The sequence below is a fragment of the Phyllostomus hastatus genome, unplaced genomic scaffold, assembly GCF_019186645.2.
Source record: "Phyllostomus hastatus isolate PE091 unplaced genomic scaffold, TTU_PhHast_1.1 phas_scaffold_1066, whole genome shotgun sequence".
Classification (NCBI taxonomy): domain Eukaryota; kingdom Metazoa; phylum Chordata; class Mammalia; order Chiroptera; family Phyllostomidae; genus Phyllostomus; species Phyllostomus hastatus.
Genome location: NW_025334004.1, coordinates 6,338,731 through 6,357,058, shown reverse-complemented (window position 1 = coordinate 6,357,058; position 18,328 = coordinate 6,338,731). Strand labels below are relative to the sequence as shown.

The window sequence follows — 18,328 nt, the reverse complement described above, 5'->3', positions numbered from 1 at the left end:
ACTAAAAGTAAAAGGATAGAAAAGATATTTCATGCACATGGAAATGAAAAAAAGTTACAGTAGCATTACTTATATCTGACAAAATAGACTTTAAAACAAAGGCTATAGGAAGGACATTACATAATGATACAGGAAGCAATCCAACAAGAAGATATAACCTCTGTACACATTTATGAGTCCAACACTGGAACACCGAAATATATAAAGCAAATCTTGATGGACATAAAGGGTAAGATCAACAATAATACAGCCAGAGTAGGGGACTTTAACACCCCATTGACATCAAAGGATAGATCTCCCAGACAAAAAATCAACAGGGAAACAGAGGCCTTAAATGACACACTAGATCAAATGGATTTAATTGATATCTTCAGATCATTTTATCCCAAAGCAGCATAATATACGTTCTTGAATATACATTCAAGTTCACATGGAACATTTTCTAGCATGGACCACATGTTAGGACACAAAACAAGTCTCAATAAATTTAAGAAGATTGAAATCATATCAAGAATCTTCTTTGATCACAATGCTATGAAACTAGAAATCAATCACAAGAAAACAAACAAAAAACACATGAAGACATGGAGGCTAAGTAACAGGTTAATAAATGAATCAGTTAACAAGATCAAGGAAGAAACCAAAAGATACCTTGACACAAATGAAAATGAGAACACAGCAAAATCTATGGGACACAGAGAACTCAGTCCTAAGAGGGAAATTTACCGTATTACAGGCCTACCTCAAAAAAACAAGAAAAGCCTTAATCAATCTAACTTTACACTTAAAGGAACTAGGAAAAGAACAAGAAACAAAGCCCAAAGTAAGTAGAAGAAAGGAAATAATAAAGGTCAGAGAAGAAATAAATGAAATAGAGTCTAAAAAACTAATAGAAAAGAGCGATACCAAGCGCTGGTTCTCTGAAAAGATAAACAAGATGGACAGACATTTAACCAGATTCATCAAGAAAAAAAGAGGACCCAAATAAATAAAATCAGGAATGAGAGAGAAGTAACTGACTCCACAGAAATACCAGGGATTGTAAAAAAAATATTATGAACAAACATATGCCAACAAATTGGATAATCTGGAAGAAATGTATAAATTCCTAGAAACATCAAATCTTCCAAAACTGAACTAGGAAAAAAACTTGCTGAATAGATTACAACTAGTAAAATTAAAGCAGTAACCAAAACACTCCCAGCAAACAAAAGTCCTGGACTGGATGGCTTCACGGGTGAATTATACCACACATTTAAAGAAGAATTAACATCACTAAAATGTCCACACTACCCAAAGCAAGCCACAGATTCAATACAATTCCTATTAAGATATCAGCATATTTCACAGAACTGTAACAAATATTCCAAAAATTTACATGGAACTAACAAAAGACCCTGAATAGCCACAACAATCTGGAGAAACAACAAAGTTGGAGGAATCACACTACCTGATATCAAACTATACTACAAGGCCATAGTAATGAAAACACCATGATACTGGCATAAAAACAGACATACAGATCAATGAAACAGAACAGAGAGTCCAGAAATAAACCACACCTTTATGGTCAATTTGACAAAGGAGGCAAGAACAAACATGGAGTAAAGACAGTCTATTCAATAAATGGTGTTGGGAAATGCAACAAAAATTAAACCAGTCTACCATCTTATATCATACACAAGAATAAACTCAAGATGCATAAAAGACTTAAATGTAAGTCACAAAACCATAAAAATCCAAAAGAAAACACAGGCAGTAAAATCTCGGACATTCCTAGTAGAAATTTTTTCCAATGTATCGCCTTGGGCAAAGGAAACAAAAGAAAAAAAAAAATCAAATGGGACTACATCAAACTAAGAAGTTTTTGTATGGCACAGGAAACCATCAAGAAATGAAAAGACAATCCACTGATTGGGAGAACATATTCATCAATGATACATCTGATAAAGGATTAATATACAAAATTTATAAGGAATTTATAAAATTCAATAACAAAAAAAAATCCAATTTAAAAACGGCAAAGGACCTGAACAGACATGTCTCCAAGGAGAACATACTGATGGCCAATAGACACATGAAAAGATGTTCAATGTCACTAATCATCAGAGAGATGCACGTTAAAACCACAATGAGATATCACATAACACCTGTCAGAATGACTATCAGCAATAAATCAACAAACAAGTGCTGGCAAGAATGTGGAGAAAAGGGAACCCTTGTATACTCTCAGTAGGAATGCAGATTGGTGCAGCCACTGGGAAAGCAGTATGTAGCATTACCACAGAAAATTAAAAATGGAACTGCTTTATGAATGGACCTAGAGATTCCACTTCTGGGTATATATCTGAAAAAACCTGAAACACTAATTCAATACAATATATGCACCCCTATGTTCATTGTAGCACAATTTACAATACCCAAGATCTGGCAGCAGCCCAAAGTGCCCATCAGTAGATCAGTGGATAAAAAAGCTGTGGTACATTTACACAGTGGAATATTACTCAGCTATAAAAATGAAGAAAATCTTACCTTTTGTGACAGCATGGATGGACCCGGAGAGTATTATACTAAGTAAGATAAGCCAGTCAGAGAGAGACAAGGATCATATGATTTCACTTATATGTGGAATCGAATGAACAAAATAACAAATAAACTAGAAACAGACTCAATTTTACAGAAAATAGACTGACAACTGTCAGAGTGGAGGGAGTTGGGGGGGCTGGGTGAAAAAGCTGAAGGAATTAAGCAAACAAGTGAAGAAAAAACTCAGGGATACAATCAATAGCATGGTGATTACCAGAGGGAAAGTGGAGTAGGGGGAAGCAGAAGAGGCTAGGGAGGTTAGAGTGGGGATAAATGGTGCTGGAAGGAGACTTGACCTGGGTGGTGAACACACAATACAATAAATATACAGACGACGTATTATAGATTGTACACCTGAAACCTATATAATTTTATTAAGCAACATCATCCCAATAACTTCAATAAACAAATACTGAAAAAAATTTTAAATACCTAAAATAAAAGAAATCATACCTCCCAGGAGGGATTAAAAAGGTCATTGCAAAGTTCTTCGCAAAAGCTTTCCAAAGGCCATTCATTTGTCTAAATAAGAAAAACAAAATTACTAAGGTCTACTGTATGCTAATAATTGAAGTATTAATAAAGTATATTTATTTAGAGGTCTAGTAATAATACCTTTTTAAATTTTTAAATAATTAAAATTTTTATGAATGAAGATATAAGAGTTTTAATAATATTTCTTTAACAGATTAGTATGAAAAGATTATATACAATTTCAAAGGACACTTTAGGGCATTTCACAGTACCTCTTCAATCAAGGAAGAATTGTCTGGATTATTATCAATCAAGACTTTAGAATCATTTGCAGACTGATTAATAACCACATTTGCTATTTTTCGTCTCTTTTCTTCTGGTTCTCCATCAGTGCTATCATTGCTAAAAAAAAAAAGTCACCATTTAAAACATGAATAAGGATAATGTGAACCACAATTAATATAAGAGAATCCATCATTTGAACAAATGTTTTGTCATATTCTGCCTATATGATTTTTCTGTAATTTCATGTACAAATAACCAAAATGAACCACTTAAATTTTTTGAGCAAAAATATCCTACTACTCTTATTGACGAATATAAAATAGTGAATTCTTGCTTTCAAATTAGATCTCAAATCTTAACAAGACTTTTTTTTCTTCTTCTCTAGAACCAGCTCTTCTCCTTTCTATTTTATACTCCCTTGTTCTAACAACCTAAATCTGGCTCAGAATAACTTTTTTTAGGCTTTTGCACCCAGGAGAAAAGTAATATACTGAGTGACACACTATAATTTTACCAGTTCTTGAAAAACATAGATATAAGACAACTGAGCAATGAAAAATGTGTCCAGAAAATCTGAGGAAGTGTTATTTTATGACTAAAAGACCAAAAATATTGAGGCTGCCCTCATAACAAAATATTACAAAGGTGAAGACAAGTAAAACTATTCAGAATTAATGAAAAGAACGTATCAGCATCATTAAGGTATATACAGAATTTTTTCCTATAATATTCCCCACCATTATAATAGTGTAATTTGTTTGGCCAACTATTTTTTCTATAAGGTAATGAATAAAATCTGAGCCTCTCTAATCTCATTCCTTACTGTTTTTATACTAATTCTCTCCAATCTAGCCACATTAATCACTTTATCGTCCTTGAACTTGTTAGGCATGTTTCTCCTTCCATGCATTTGCCCTTACTATTCTATGTGGAATGTCTTTTTCCAAAATACAGAATCCTCACTTTCAGATCTCTACTGAAAGTCAGCTCTGTGAATCTCTGCTTGACCCACCCATTTAAATTGTAAACTCTTTACCCACACAACATTTCATAAGTTCTTTACTTGCATTATCCCTTTTTTCTTTCTTGTTCCTTACTGTTAACATGTGATTTACTTATTTTGGTTCTCATCTGTCTTTCCCTCTAGAATGTAAGTACTACAAAAGCAGAAATCTTATCTTTTTTAGTCATTAATAGATAGTTAGGTAAAGTAAAGTATCTGGCATATAAAAGATATTCAGTAAATATTTATGGAATGAATAAATCATAAATCTGAAAAAATAAGGCCTAATATTTCCAATATTCCAATATTTGGGTAAAAGTGCTTATATAAATAAAAGCCAATAGCAACAATGACTAGGTTACCATACTATTCTAATGAGCTCTTAACTTAAAAAAATCCTGTAGTTAAGTACTTAAGATTCTGCACTTAAAAACAACCCCATTTAAAAATTTATACCAAGTAGATGTTTATTTATCCTCCTTTGTGCTTAGCTTTTACACTTACTTTCCAGCTATATATGAATGAAAGGAACAACAAAATGTCATCTGTAACATTTATTTCACAGGCTCTCATGTTTAATTCATCATTTAGTGGTATTCAAGAAATGCGAACATTTCTAATACAATAGAGCTGAATAGGGCTCAAGAAATCTGCATTTTAACAAACCCCTCAAAACACTTTTGAAGAGGCTTGTTTTGAACCACCCTTTGAGAAATGCTGCTCCAAGCCATGCACAGGATATCACTTCTGTGAACTCACTAAGAATGTGAGTACCATGAGTTTGCCACAGAGTTCCTTCCTACAACACGGTTGGGTAAATAAGCCTAGATTATTACTCGATGTTTGGTTTAGATCCCAGCCGAGGGAACATTTGATGTAATACTGTAGTAATTCTCACTTTACTAATGTAGGATTCTTTACTTGTGGCCCTTAGACCATCATCCCTGCCTTCACTCTGTACTTCTCTCATTTCCATCCACTCATCCCAGCCATACTGCCCTTCTATTTCTTAAACATTGCACAATTAAGGCATTTACACTGTTTGTTGCCTCTGCCTGGAACGTGCTCCCCTTGGAAAACCTTCAGCCCTTATTCAGATCGCATAATTAGTAACAAAAAATATCTGCATGTGTCAAGTTTTCTGGAATGTTGTCCTAGTCCCTAGTAACAGTAAATACTCTGACAGTTGAACAAGACAATCCAAATGGTACTCCACAGCTAGAGACAATATCAGCAAAATGTTGTTAGGTATCAAGCAAACAGATGTAAGCTCCAGTGTCACTGTTTTAAATGAATAGCAGAGAAAGATTACTACCTCTTCTCATTAGTTTCCACTGCATCCCTGGATCTCTGTTTTGCAAATAACTTGGCCATTCTTTTAGCTTTGTTCTTTTGCCTATTGCTCATTCCGGCTCGAAATTCTGAGTCAATCAATTCAGCTGCCTGGAGAGTCTAAAAGAATAAAAGAATACTGAGCTTAAACTTCAGAAGTTAAAATAAATATCCATAGTATCACAGCCTCAGAAGAAGACTAAGTCTATAAATTTCACTATATTCAAATTGATCACATGCTTTTTTGACAGCTTCATGCTATTTTAGTGTATGGCTGTACCATAATTTTACTCTCTTCTTCCTTCCTTACTCTTCCAATTCCCAACAGATGCTGATGTGTTTCACTTTTTTTATGTCATAGATGTGGCACAAATGTATGATCCTAATCCTTGGACAGGGCTTTGAAGAGGTGAGATTTCAAAATAACTGTAATACCACCCAAAAATTATGAGAATAAAGAATGTCAGCCCTGGCTGGCATAGTTCAGGGGATTGAGCGCGGGCTGTGAACCAAAGTGTCGCAGGTTCGATTCCCAGTCAGGCCACATACCTGGGTTGCAGGCCACGGCCCCCAGCAACCACACATTGATGTTTCTCTCTCACTCTCTCCCTCCCTTCCCTCTCTAAAAATAAATAAATAAAATCTTTAAAAAAATTGACAATATTACTCTTCATTCTTTAAAAAAAAAAAAATGTCAATGAAAGAAACTAGTAATTATCACCTGCTGAAAAAAAATTATAGCCAGAAGTGACTGGTCCAGCATCCTATAGTCAACTTACCCCATAAGCTCCCTTCTTCTTAAGCACTCACTGCCTACAGTTTTTGATCTCCTCTCCATATATGGCAGACATCATAAAGGCTATGAGTTAAAAATGCTTTCAGCCTAAATCTAAAAATCCGTTCTGCCTTTAAATGATTAAGATTCAAATGAAGCCCTGACTGGCATGGCTCAGTTGGTTCAGCATTGTCCCACAAAGTGAAAGGCTGTCAGTTTGATTCCCAGTCAGGACACATCCCTGGGCTGCCGGCCTGGTCCCTGGTTGGCGGCATGCAGGAGGTGACCGATTGGTGTTCCTCTCACACATCCTTGTTCCTCTCCCTTCCTTTCTCCCTCCCCTTCCCCTCTCTCTAAAAATAAATATTTTTTAAAATTCAAATGAAATTCACCATTCTACAAACAAAGGTCACTGGTGCAGATGCTAAGCTACAGTCTTGATCCAGGGACCACAGGTGCATATAAAAGGCAATGCAGTGGTAATGAGCTTATGGCAATTCCTTGGATCTTTCAAACCATAAAATGGCTATTGCCCAGCTCATGTCCAACTATTCTGTATACAGACCATTTTCTCTATTACACCTGCCCATTCATTTTCTTACACCATGTCCAATTATTACACTGTGATCACAGTACTACACTTTTATTCTCCTTTATTTTATTCTATTTTCTTTTTCATTTACATCTTAAGCATCCTTTTGTTGCCCATTTCTTTCCACTTCTTGCTGGTTGTCATTATATTTTCTGCCTCTTTTATACTCCTTTTCCCTTCTAGTATGCATAAAATATATATCTTTTTTTGTCTGCAAAAGTTATGCATCATCTGCCCTTGTCAGGTGGCTAGGTTGGTTGGCATGTCATCCCATGCACCAAAAGGCTGCAGGGCAGATTCCTCATCAGGATACATATCTAGGTTGCAGGTTTGATCCCCTGCCTGTGTGAGAGGCAACCAATTAATGTCTCTCTCACATCAATGTTTCTCTCTCTCTCTCCCTTCCTCTCTCGGTAAAATCAATAAAACATATTTTTAGATCAGCATTAAAATACAACAGCGGTTCATCATCACACCCTCAACCCTAAAATATATACTGTAGTTTACAAATTCGAATGGTTAAGAGAACAACTAGTATAAAAGAAAATAAACCATTTCAACTTAAGCAAAGGGAAAGGCCAAGGGAATGAAAAGGTAAAAGTTTCATGACTATAAAGCAGGAAATCCTAACAGGGCTGGCTCAAACAACCCTAGAAGGATATTGCATGGGCAAGGGGAAATAGTACTGAACCTCTAAAAGGTAATGCTTCAGTTGTTTGTGAATTTTTCTGAGGAAAAGGCTGCAGCTTTTACTGAAGCTTATAAAAGAGTCTGCGGGCATAAAAACAAACACACACACACATATAGGCATCCATTGGGAGTTGAAAGAATAGAGAGAAAAGAAGGAATGCAAAACAATATTATGGTATAGCCACCAACAAAATAACCTGCAGCTGTCAAAAAAAATAAGAAAGTAATCAATCTGTATATACTGATATTTAAGCTACATGCAGTGTGTAAACACGACTTAAAAGGACACATATACTTGTATATATACAGAAAATTTCAGGAAGGGTACACAAATAAATCAAAAAAGGTTGTCTATGGGATGTGGAAACAGACGTCTATCAATTATTGGAAAGAATTTCTTTTACTTCATACTGTATACCTTTTGCATTGTTTAAAGATCCTTTTTATCATGTTTGTTACTTTTTCAAATTAAAAAAATGAACCACAGCTCTGAAGATTTTAGTATCCTATCTGACTATGATAGCCGTTACTATCTCCCACACTCTCAAACATTCACTTTTTTTTCCTCTGCTAAAAAATAAAGAAAAGATCCTAAATTGGTGCAATTAGGATCTCTTAATATTAAGAAGCTCCTAAGATTCCATTACAGCTTTGATCTAATAGACCAGTCTCTACAAGGTAGGATGAACTTCTGTCCTTTTAAAATCTGCCACCAGAAATCCAATTTATGAAGATATTACATTATGGCGACACTAAGCAGCACTGAGTAGGATTAAGGACAGCTTTTTAAATTTTTTTTTGCAGGGTGGGGGTGGTAAAAATTGCATTGCAAAATTAAGCAAGCCCTTCGTACCATTACTTAAAATCAAACAAATACAGGTTTTACCTACAGGTTGTTTGTTTACAAGGGCTGCTGAGGTTGGGGTATAATCCAAATCTTCATCATTGAAGAGTTCTTCAGTACTCATTCCAATGGCTTCTCCCATATTAAGGCCAAGTTTCTTCTGTAATAGTTTTCGTTGGCGTGCTATCCTTTCTTTAGGATCTACTTCACCTTTAAACAGAAAAGAAATACATTTCCTCCAAATTAAGAAGTGTTCTAATACATGAAGAACAGGCTAGAATAAAATATAAAAAACTTTTTAACTATTAAAACACCCCTCCTGACAATAAGCAAATCATACTCCTTTTCTCAGAATATGTCCTAAGTTCTATTACCTAACCATATTTAGCAATAGTGTACTAGGTAACAAAAAACTCAAGGAATTTTCACTGAGACTTCCCCATTGCTCTACTATCAATTATTAACTATATATAAAATGAGATCCATCCTATGAAAAAAAATCTTATTTTATAGCTACACCTTGTACAGTCTCTGAAAGATCTAATCAGCTAAAAAACTACACAGATTTTATTTGATAGCAAAGATCTCAACAAATACATGCTTATTCCAAATGTGGCCTTTATGTATTCTGAGATGACATAGCCCTAACAGCCTAAATAACAAGGTAAAGGCATAAAAGTAGACAGATTTTAAATGTCCAAAGTACAACTTGTAATATTTTAGTGGAAAACAGATAAAAAGGTATTATTTTAAAAATAAAAATTCATGCCCTGGCTGGTGTGGCTCAGCAGACTGAGTGCCAGCCTACGTATTGCTGGGTCGCTGATTCAATTTCCGGTTGCAGGCCAGATCCCAGTCTGGGGGCGTGTGAGAGGCAACAGATGGATGTTCCTTACACATTGATGTTTCTCTCCCTCTCTTTCTCCTTCCCTTCCCCTCTCTCTAAAATATAAATAAAGTCCAAAACATAAATAAAAATAAAAATAAAAATAAAAATAAAAATTTAGGCCCTGGTCAGTGTGGCTCAGTTGATTGGAGTACCATCCCATATACCAAAAGGCTGGGGGTTTGATTTCTGGTCAGGGCACATGCCTAGGTTGCAGGTTCGATCCTTTGTTGGGGTACATATGAGAGGCAACGAATGAATGTTTCTCTCTCTCTCTAATCAATAAACAGCCCTGGCTGGTGTGGCTCAGTGGATTGAACACTGGCCTGTAAACCAAAGGGTTGCTGGTTCAATTCCCATTCAGGGTACATGCCTGGGTTGCGGGCCAGGTCCCCAGTAGAGGGGGTGGGAGAGACATCCCCACATTGGTGTTTGTCTCCCTCTCTTTCTCCCTCCCTTCCCCTCTCTCTAAAAATAAATTATCTTAAAAAATAAAGTAAAATCAATAAACATATATTTTTAAAGTTTTGAAAAAAATTTTAATAAAAAAATAAATAAAAATTTGGGGCCCTTGCTGGTGTGGCTCAGTTGGTTGAAGCATTGTCCCACACATCAAAAATCTGGGGGTTTGATTCCTGGTCAGGGCATATACCTAGGCTGTGGGTTCAATCTCTGGCCAGGGCACATATGGGAAGCAACCAATCAATGTTTCTTGCTCAAATCGATGTTCCTCTTCTCTCCCTCCCTTTCTCTCTCCCCTCCTCAATTCAGTAAATATAATAAAGATAAAATAAATAAAATAAAGTAAGAAACTGGGCTTAAAATAGCTAAGTTGCAAGAGATAGCTCTACATAACTGGAAAAAAACTTAACATTTTAAAAACTTCTAATAACTCTTATTGGAATAACCTTCCACACATGATAAACTCTAGGCAAAATATTTTAAAAAATAACCACCTGAAGGCACTGGAAAGAGTACAAAAGTAGGCACATACTTGGGAGAATTATCAATACCTAGAAGAAGGGCATGACACTGGCTGAGTTTCCCAATTTTGCAGCTTTTAACCTTAGGGTAGGTGGGGCAGCTAAAAGCTGGATAAAAACCCTAGTCTTTCTGGCTTGAAGAACTAGAGGAAGGTGAGTCAGGAGTTAATCTAGCCACTGAAAGACAGAGAAAACACAGAAAGGAGAGCACCAGGGAGAAGGACCAAATCCTGTGTAAACTGTCGAATCTGTGGCTGAATTCTGAACTGCACAGGGCAGACTTCACACAGTCCAGCTAAAGCTAAAAACTGATCTGAGATTTGAGCTGTTGCTCACTGCAAAGGAGTCTGGGATTTGAGTTTTGCCAAATTAAATGCATGCTAAAACAAACAAGCAAGCAACAACCAAACCAAACAAAAAAACTCTTTGGAAGAATATAACAGAATCCAGCCAGCACAAAATACCAGTAGAACTTATAATGTGGGGATACAATCCAAAACTAACTGACATACAAAGAATATAAGAAATGTAATTCATTCTCAAAAAAAGAGACAATTAATAGAAACCAAGTCTAAGATGACCCAGATGTTGAAATTAGATGACAAATTTTTAAGCTGAGTTTAACAATGCGCAATGTGAAGGTATTGTCACAACAATAAAAATGTATGATCCCTCAATAGAGAAACAGAAACTATAAAAAAAAAAAAGAACCAAATATATAAAATCATACACTTGAAATAGTGCATTATATCATGTGCAAAATATAACAATAAAGTTTTTTTTTTAAAGAAGATCTGGAACTGAACAATATCTGAAATTTAAAAATCACTGAATGGGCTTAACAGCTAAACGTAAATAAGACAAAGGGTAAATGAACTTACAGATAGAGCAATACAAAGTACCCAATCTAAATAACAGGGAGAAAAAAGATTTTAAAAAGCAAGAACAATTCTACTCACAATAGCATCAAAAGCAACATTTAAAACTTATATTCTGAAAACTAAAGACCGTAAACGTTCAAAACAATCCTGAAAAAGAACAACAAAGTTGGAGGCCTATGCTTCTTGATTTTAAAATTTACCACAAAGCAACAGTAACCAAGATGATAAAGTACTGGTATAAGTACAGACACCAATGGAATAGAACGGAGAATCCAGAAATAAAATGGTGTCTACGGTCAGCTGGTTTTCAAAAAGGGTGCCAGGTAATTCAGTGGGAAAAGAATAGTTCTTTTCAACAAATGCTGTTGAGACAACAGGACAGCCACATACAAAAGAATGAAGTTGGACCAAAAACCCCACAATGCATATAAAAATTCATTCAAAATGAATCAAATACCTGATAGTAAGAACTAAATCTATAAAACTCTCACAAGAAAATGTAGGAATTAAGTGACCTTACATTTGGCAATAGCTTCTTATATATGACATCAAAAGCTTGAAAAATAAAAGAAAAAGATAAATTGGACTTCTTTAAAATAAGTAACATCTGTGCTTCATGAAAGTGAAAAGACTACCCACAAATAGGAGGATATGTTTGTAAATCACGTATCAAATAAAAGGTTTGTATCTAGACTGTTTATCTTACAACTCAGTAATAAAAGAACAATATTCCATTTAAAAATGGACAAAAGATCCAGACAGTTCTCCAAAGATACACAAATGATCAATAAACACATGAAAAGATGTTCATTATTATTAGTTATCAGGAAAATGCAAATCAAAACTATGAGATAGCACTTCACACTCACTACACTGGTCAGTCAGTTAATAACTGTTAATAACAAGTGTTGTCAAGAACATGGAAAAATCAGCACCCTTATATACTTCTGGTAGAATACAAAACGGTATATTGGGAAAAGGTACCTTGGGAAAGTTTGGCATTTTCTTGGAATAGTAATACCATAAATGGTAAAATATAATTACCAGATGACCCAGCAATTCCTCTCTAATGTTGAAAACATATGTCCACACAAAAAACTTGTACCTAAATGTTTATTGCAGCATTATTCATAATAGCCAAAAGGTGGAAACAACCCAAATGTCATCAACCAAGGAATGGATAAACAAAATGTGATATCCATAAAATGGAATATTACTCAGCCATAAAATAAAGACAGACCACTTTACATTCATTAGGGTGGCTATTATCAAAAACAACAAAACATGCCCTGGCTGATATAGCTCAGTGGATTGAGCACAGGCTGCAAACGGAAGGGTTGCTGGCTCAATTCCCAGCCAGGGCACATGCCTGGGGTTGCAGGCCAGGTCCCCTGTATGGGGCACATGAGCAGCAACCACACAGTGATGTTCGTCTCCCTCTCCCTCATCCTCCCTTCCCTCTAAAAATATATAAATAAAATCTTTTAAAAAACAAAACAAAACCCCCAGAAAATAACAAGTATTAACACTGTGATGAAAAACCAGCTATTCTGATTTGCTGCTTAGGCATTTAAGTACAACAACCCTCCTCTTACCCAAAATCTGGATTTTTGATAAGGGCTTGAACTGAGGATTCCCGCCACAAGTTCCCACTTTGCTTTTCCAGGGCATCTTTTCAAATGACCATTTAGAGCAGCAGTCCCCAACCTTTTTGGCACCAGAGACTGATTTCATGGAAGACAATTTTTCCACTGATGGAGGGAGGGGCAAGGAGGCAGAGCTCAGGCAGTAATGCTAGCATTAGACTTGCTTACTTGGCCACTAACCTCCTGCGGTAGGCCTAGTTTCTAATAGGTCATGGACAGGTACCTAAGCCCAGGGTTGGGGACCCCTGGTTTAGAGCCATGACTGGTGTGGTTCATCATTTGTGGGCATCATCCCACAAAGCAAAAGGGTCGCTGGTTCAATTCCCAGTCAGGGCAGGTGCCTGGGTCGTGGGCCAGGTCCCTTCTTGGCAGTGTGAGAGGCAACCAATCAATGTTCTCTCCCTCTTTCTCCTTCCCTTTCCCTCTCTCTAAAAATAAAACCTTTAAAAAGTAAATAAGTAAATTAAATAACCACTTAGAGTTGAGTCTGGGAAAAAATAGTGACCTTCCTCCCAACAACCTTATAAGCAACAGTGCCTACTACCCTGATCTCTATGTCCTGCTTACTCATGACTAGGACAGAGGACTGCCCTTTCCCCACTCTCAATACCCTCAACCCCAGCCGTATAAGTCATAAACCTTGTGACTTTACTCCTTTTATGCGACTGTACTGAAAGTGTGCCCTCACTCAAAACAACCCTGAAGTTTTCATTTCCCCAAAGTGGGAGCTCAGATGCTGAGGTAGCTGCCTTGAGGGTGGCTTGTGCCTCCTCATTCAGCAGGTCATACTCTGCATAGTCTTAATTTAATATATCAGCTACGAGAATCCCAACACAGCAAAGATGTGGAGAAACTGGAAACCTTGTGCATTGTTGGCAAGAAAGTAAAATGGTGTAGCCACTATGGAAAATGGTATGACAGTTCCTAAAAAAATTAAAAATTAAATTAACATATGATCCAGTAATTTTACTTCTGGATATATTCCCAAAAAGTATTAAAAGCAGCAATTTGGACAGATATTTGTATACCCATGTTCATAGCATCATTATTCACAATAACCAAAACACAGAAGCAATCCAAGTGTCTACTGATGGATGAATAGATAAACAAAATGTGGTATAAACACACACTGAAATATTATTCAGCCTTAAAAAGGAAAGAAATTCTGACGTATACTACAACATAGATGAACCCTGGGGAACTTATATTAAGTGAAATAAGCAAGTCACAAAAGGACTAATACTATCTGATTCCATTTATATGAAGTACCTAAAGTATTCAAATTCATAAAAACAAAAAAATAGAATAGTGGTTACCAGGAGATGGGAGAGAGGGAGAAATGGGAACTGTTGTCTGTCTAATGGATATAAAATTTCAGTTTTACAAGATGAAGAGAGTTCTGAAGATTGGCTGCATGACAAAGTGAATGTACTTAATACTACTGAATGGTATATACACATAAAAATAATTAAGATGGTAAATGTTATCTATATTCTACTACAATTAAAAAATGAATATATTTGATAAGAGTAATAAAAACCTATATAGAAAAAAGAAATAAGTATTGATATATACTACAATGTAGACAAACTTTAGAAACATTCTGCTAAGTAAAAGAAATCAGTCACAAAAGACCATGTATTTATGATTGAATTTATATGAAATGTCCAAAATAGGCAAATCTATAGAGACAGAAAGTCGCTCATGGCAGGGACAGTGAGGAAAGAAAGGGCGATAAAATGGTGATAACTAAAGGATATGGGGGTTTCTTCCTGAGGCAATAAAAATATTCTAAAATTGCATATATCTGTGAATATATTAAAAACCAATGACATACACTTTTAAAATGAGTGAACTGTATAAAATGCGAATTATATCTCAATAGAGCTATTTTTAAAAAAATTTAAGGCTGCTCTATCCAAAGCAAAATACATGAGGCCCAAAATTAGTCCTCTTGTTCCAGGGAGAGTCCTACTGGGAAAAATAACCTACAGAACTGCAAATGAAACTCAGACCAGCACCTAAACTAATCATGAATGTGTTCTGCATATACATGAGAAGACAAACACAGATGAACGGACACGTAAAGAAAACCTAATTTTAGGGTTTTATATAAGCACTGTTCAGCATGCCTGTGACTTACCAGAACTTAAAAGTTGGTTCCAAAAAATTAGGATTTCCAATCCTAGTTACATATTAGAGTCACAAGTGGAGTTTTTTTCTTTTAAATACAATTTCCTAAGAGTTGTCCAGATATTTAGTAAATCGGAATCTCTGGGATGAGATCTGAGCACTCTTTTTTTTTCTTTTTAATGACAAAGGTGGCACTGACTTTTACCCCTAGATTAGGGCCAAAGATCTCTGGCAAATGTCTGTGAGTACACTAGAAAGATCAGTAAGATTACTGTTTAGAGTTAACTTTTTTCAAACTGAAAACTTTCTACCTCCCTTATTAGAAAACTATGCTTTTCTGGAACTTAAGCAAATTTTCCTCTTTTAATTTTCTCCAAAAATAACTAAGCCATATTTTTCGACAGAAACCATATTAAGTAAGAGAGAATGGGTACTTAACATTTTTTTAAAAGGTACACATTGAAGACCATTTCATTAACTAGAGAGAGATGCTTTGACTAATGATCAATTAATCAGCAACAAAACAAAAACACTGTTCTGTTTTGGATTTAGTCAAAAGAACAAATTATTTACTTACAGAAATCCACTAAAAACATCAAGGTTTTTTCCACTCAAGGCATCAATCTTGAATGGCCAAAACATTTATTTTATATCCAGATAGATTCTGTAAGTTTAAAGATAATGGGACAATTACCTATCCAAGATTTAGTTTTTGTTTTTAGTTTTTGCTTTGGTCACTAGCAACAGTAAATCCAATTATTTAAATATTTAGAACACATAATAAAAAGAAAACTATGATACAGCCTCTCAAATTTCCAGAATTGTGAAAACATTACCACAATCTGTACTAATCCTGGTTTTTAAAATCTATTCAACTGAGGCTCTTGAGCAACAATTTATATTCTATGTTACATAAAATGGCTAATGAAATATTAATATGTACCCATTAATAATGCATACAGGATGGGGGAAAAGTAGGTTTACAGCTGTGAATATGCAAAACAGAATTTATTCTTATATTACTAATTTATTAATCATATTATTTTCCACATGAAAAACTGTAAATCTACTTTTGCCCCACCCTGTATGTATAGTACACACTCAGTTACAGGAGGAAAAATACTCATGTGGTAGCTTTAGACCAAGCACCTCTGATTATCTGCCTACTCACAGCATCCCCAACTGCCAATTTCATGTCACATTTTGTGACATGTTAGATTTTGCATGACTGACACAAAGCTTATCAAGTGACAAATTAGTCTGAACCCACACATTTCAGACTTTATTCTATGGAACTACTACATACCTGATTTTTCATCTTGTACTTCAAATTCTGCACCAGCAGATCCCAATAGTGATGCCCCATGTTGTAACAATCTACATATATCAAATCTGTCAAAATTCAATCGATCTGTAGTAGATGAATCTTCCAAAGCACTTTCTGAAGTAGATTCTAGATGAGGTTTAAAAATATTTAATTTGATCACATAGCCAAAATGTAAAATGGAAAAAAAAAATAGCATTACTTATGGTGGATGGGTAATATTTTAAGAAAAGTAAAAGGTGAAGGAAGTAGAAGAGCTACCATGTTTTTATTTATAAAGCTCTTATTTATGAATAAACTATTTAGTTGGTGGCTCCTCTTCTAAAAACCATTAGAATGTTAGTGGATGTATGCAGAGCTGTTGTTGACCGCAAAGTTATGTGACAAAAATGCATCTTCATGTTGAACTATGTGTGTTAAATTTCATGCTGTCTCCACTTTACTGTTCAATTGTTTAAACATACCAAGGGTAAACAGTATGAGTTTATCATAGTGCTAAATTGGGAGACAAACATTTTCACAGAATATATTCATAAGACTACTAAGCATTGTCCCTCCCTACACCTGAGGAGTATCTGGAACACAAAGAAACTATTTTATTCAATTGAACTTACTTCTCACAGTATGAAGCAAATTAAAACTCCCTGTAAATTGCTAAAATCATATATCCATCTGAGGCCTAAAAATATCTACAATATGTTCTGCATTCCTCCCCCCAAAAGTTATGCCATTATAAATTTAAAAATATATTGTAATTGTTCACTGGTTTGTTTAGTTGGTATTTGCATATAATTTGGCTATAAACTGTAACTTGTTTGACTGAAAAAGAACTGATATAAATATTTTAAATTTTTTAGTGATAATAAGCAACCTTACTATAAATTTTAATGCCAGTATAACTAATTTAATAAGTTTATAAAAAAGAATCTGAGTTCTTACATCTCTATATACCAAAATAATCAGAAATAATAAGCTAGTAGTGCAAGAAAAATTTAAATAAAGTTAAAAAAAAGAAGAAATAAGCTGGAAAAGAAAAAGCTCTTTACTAAAAACAAGTTATAACTTCTTCTGGTTATATATTTCATTTGATGAGAGAAAAGACAAATTAACATAATTACTCAAAATAATGTGCCAGCAAATTAAAGCAAAAATTTTAGACAAGCTAAGACTTATGACAAAAGTGATATATTATCAAAGGGACTTGGAAATGAAACCCAATTGCACCACATTAAATTTTCATTTAATTAAAATGGGTACTCTTACACATTTTTTAAAAGCATACACTCATTTTTAAATATCATCACAGGAAATCAGAAAAATAACTTCCACTATAAGACACCTAAAGGACACAAAAAAACAGAGATACCCATCCAAATATCCATACATAATTATGCTTAAATTTAGAAAAATGAATATACTACTCTTCCACCAACAAAAAATAGACTTTCAAATATTTACTTTGTATTGATTTAATTTCATTTTTAGGACATAAATTCCTTCAGGGAAGTAATAGTCTCTATAAATCAAGCATACTGTAGAATAATTTTAAAATATACATATGAAAATATTTTGTTTAGTTGTTTGTTTAAAGCATAGTGAAAATCACCTTATTCAATGTCATTTCTTGACAAGGCTACATCTAAAAGCATGAGTATTAAAATATAAAATGTGTAGTATAGTTAACTCTACAGTAAGGATTTTATTGCAAACAATTTTCCACTTAAAAGCACTTTGTTTAGACCCTGACCCCTATGGCTCAGTTGATGGAGCATTATCCTCCAGAGCAGAGGGTCGCTGGTTTGATTCCCAGTCAAAGCACATGCGTGGGTTATGGGCTGATCCCTGGTTGGGGCATGAGAGGCAACTGATCCACCTCTCACAACTGATTTTTTTC

At 34.8% G+C, this 18,328-nt stretch overlaps 1 protein-coding gene across 1 annotated transcript in view; it reads right to left on the bottom strand.

The window, feature by feature from the left end:
- Window positions 1–18,328, bottom strand: part of BTAF1 (B-TFIID TATA-box binding protein associated factor 1) — a 114,520-nt gene that overhangs the window by 78,354 nt on the left and 17,838 nt on the right. Inside the window, exons 4-8 of the mRNA XM_045854321.1 lie at window positions 16,417–16,563; window positions 8,628–8,791; window positions 5,664–5,800; window positions 3,333–3,462; window positions 3,040–3,108 (exon numbers count right to left, since the gene is read on the bottom strand). Of these exons, the coding sequence (XP_045710277.1) occupies window positions 3,040–3,108; window positions 3,333–3,462; window positions 5,664–5,800; window positions 8,628–8,791; window positions 16,417–16,563 (647 nt within the window). The remainder of the gene's footprint in view (window positions 1–3,039; window positions 3,109–3,332; window positions 3,463–5,663; window positions 5,801–8,627; window positions 8,792–16,416; window positions 16,564–18,328) is intronic.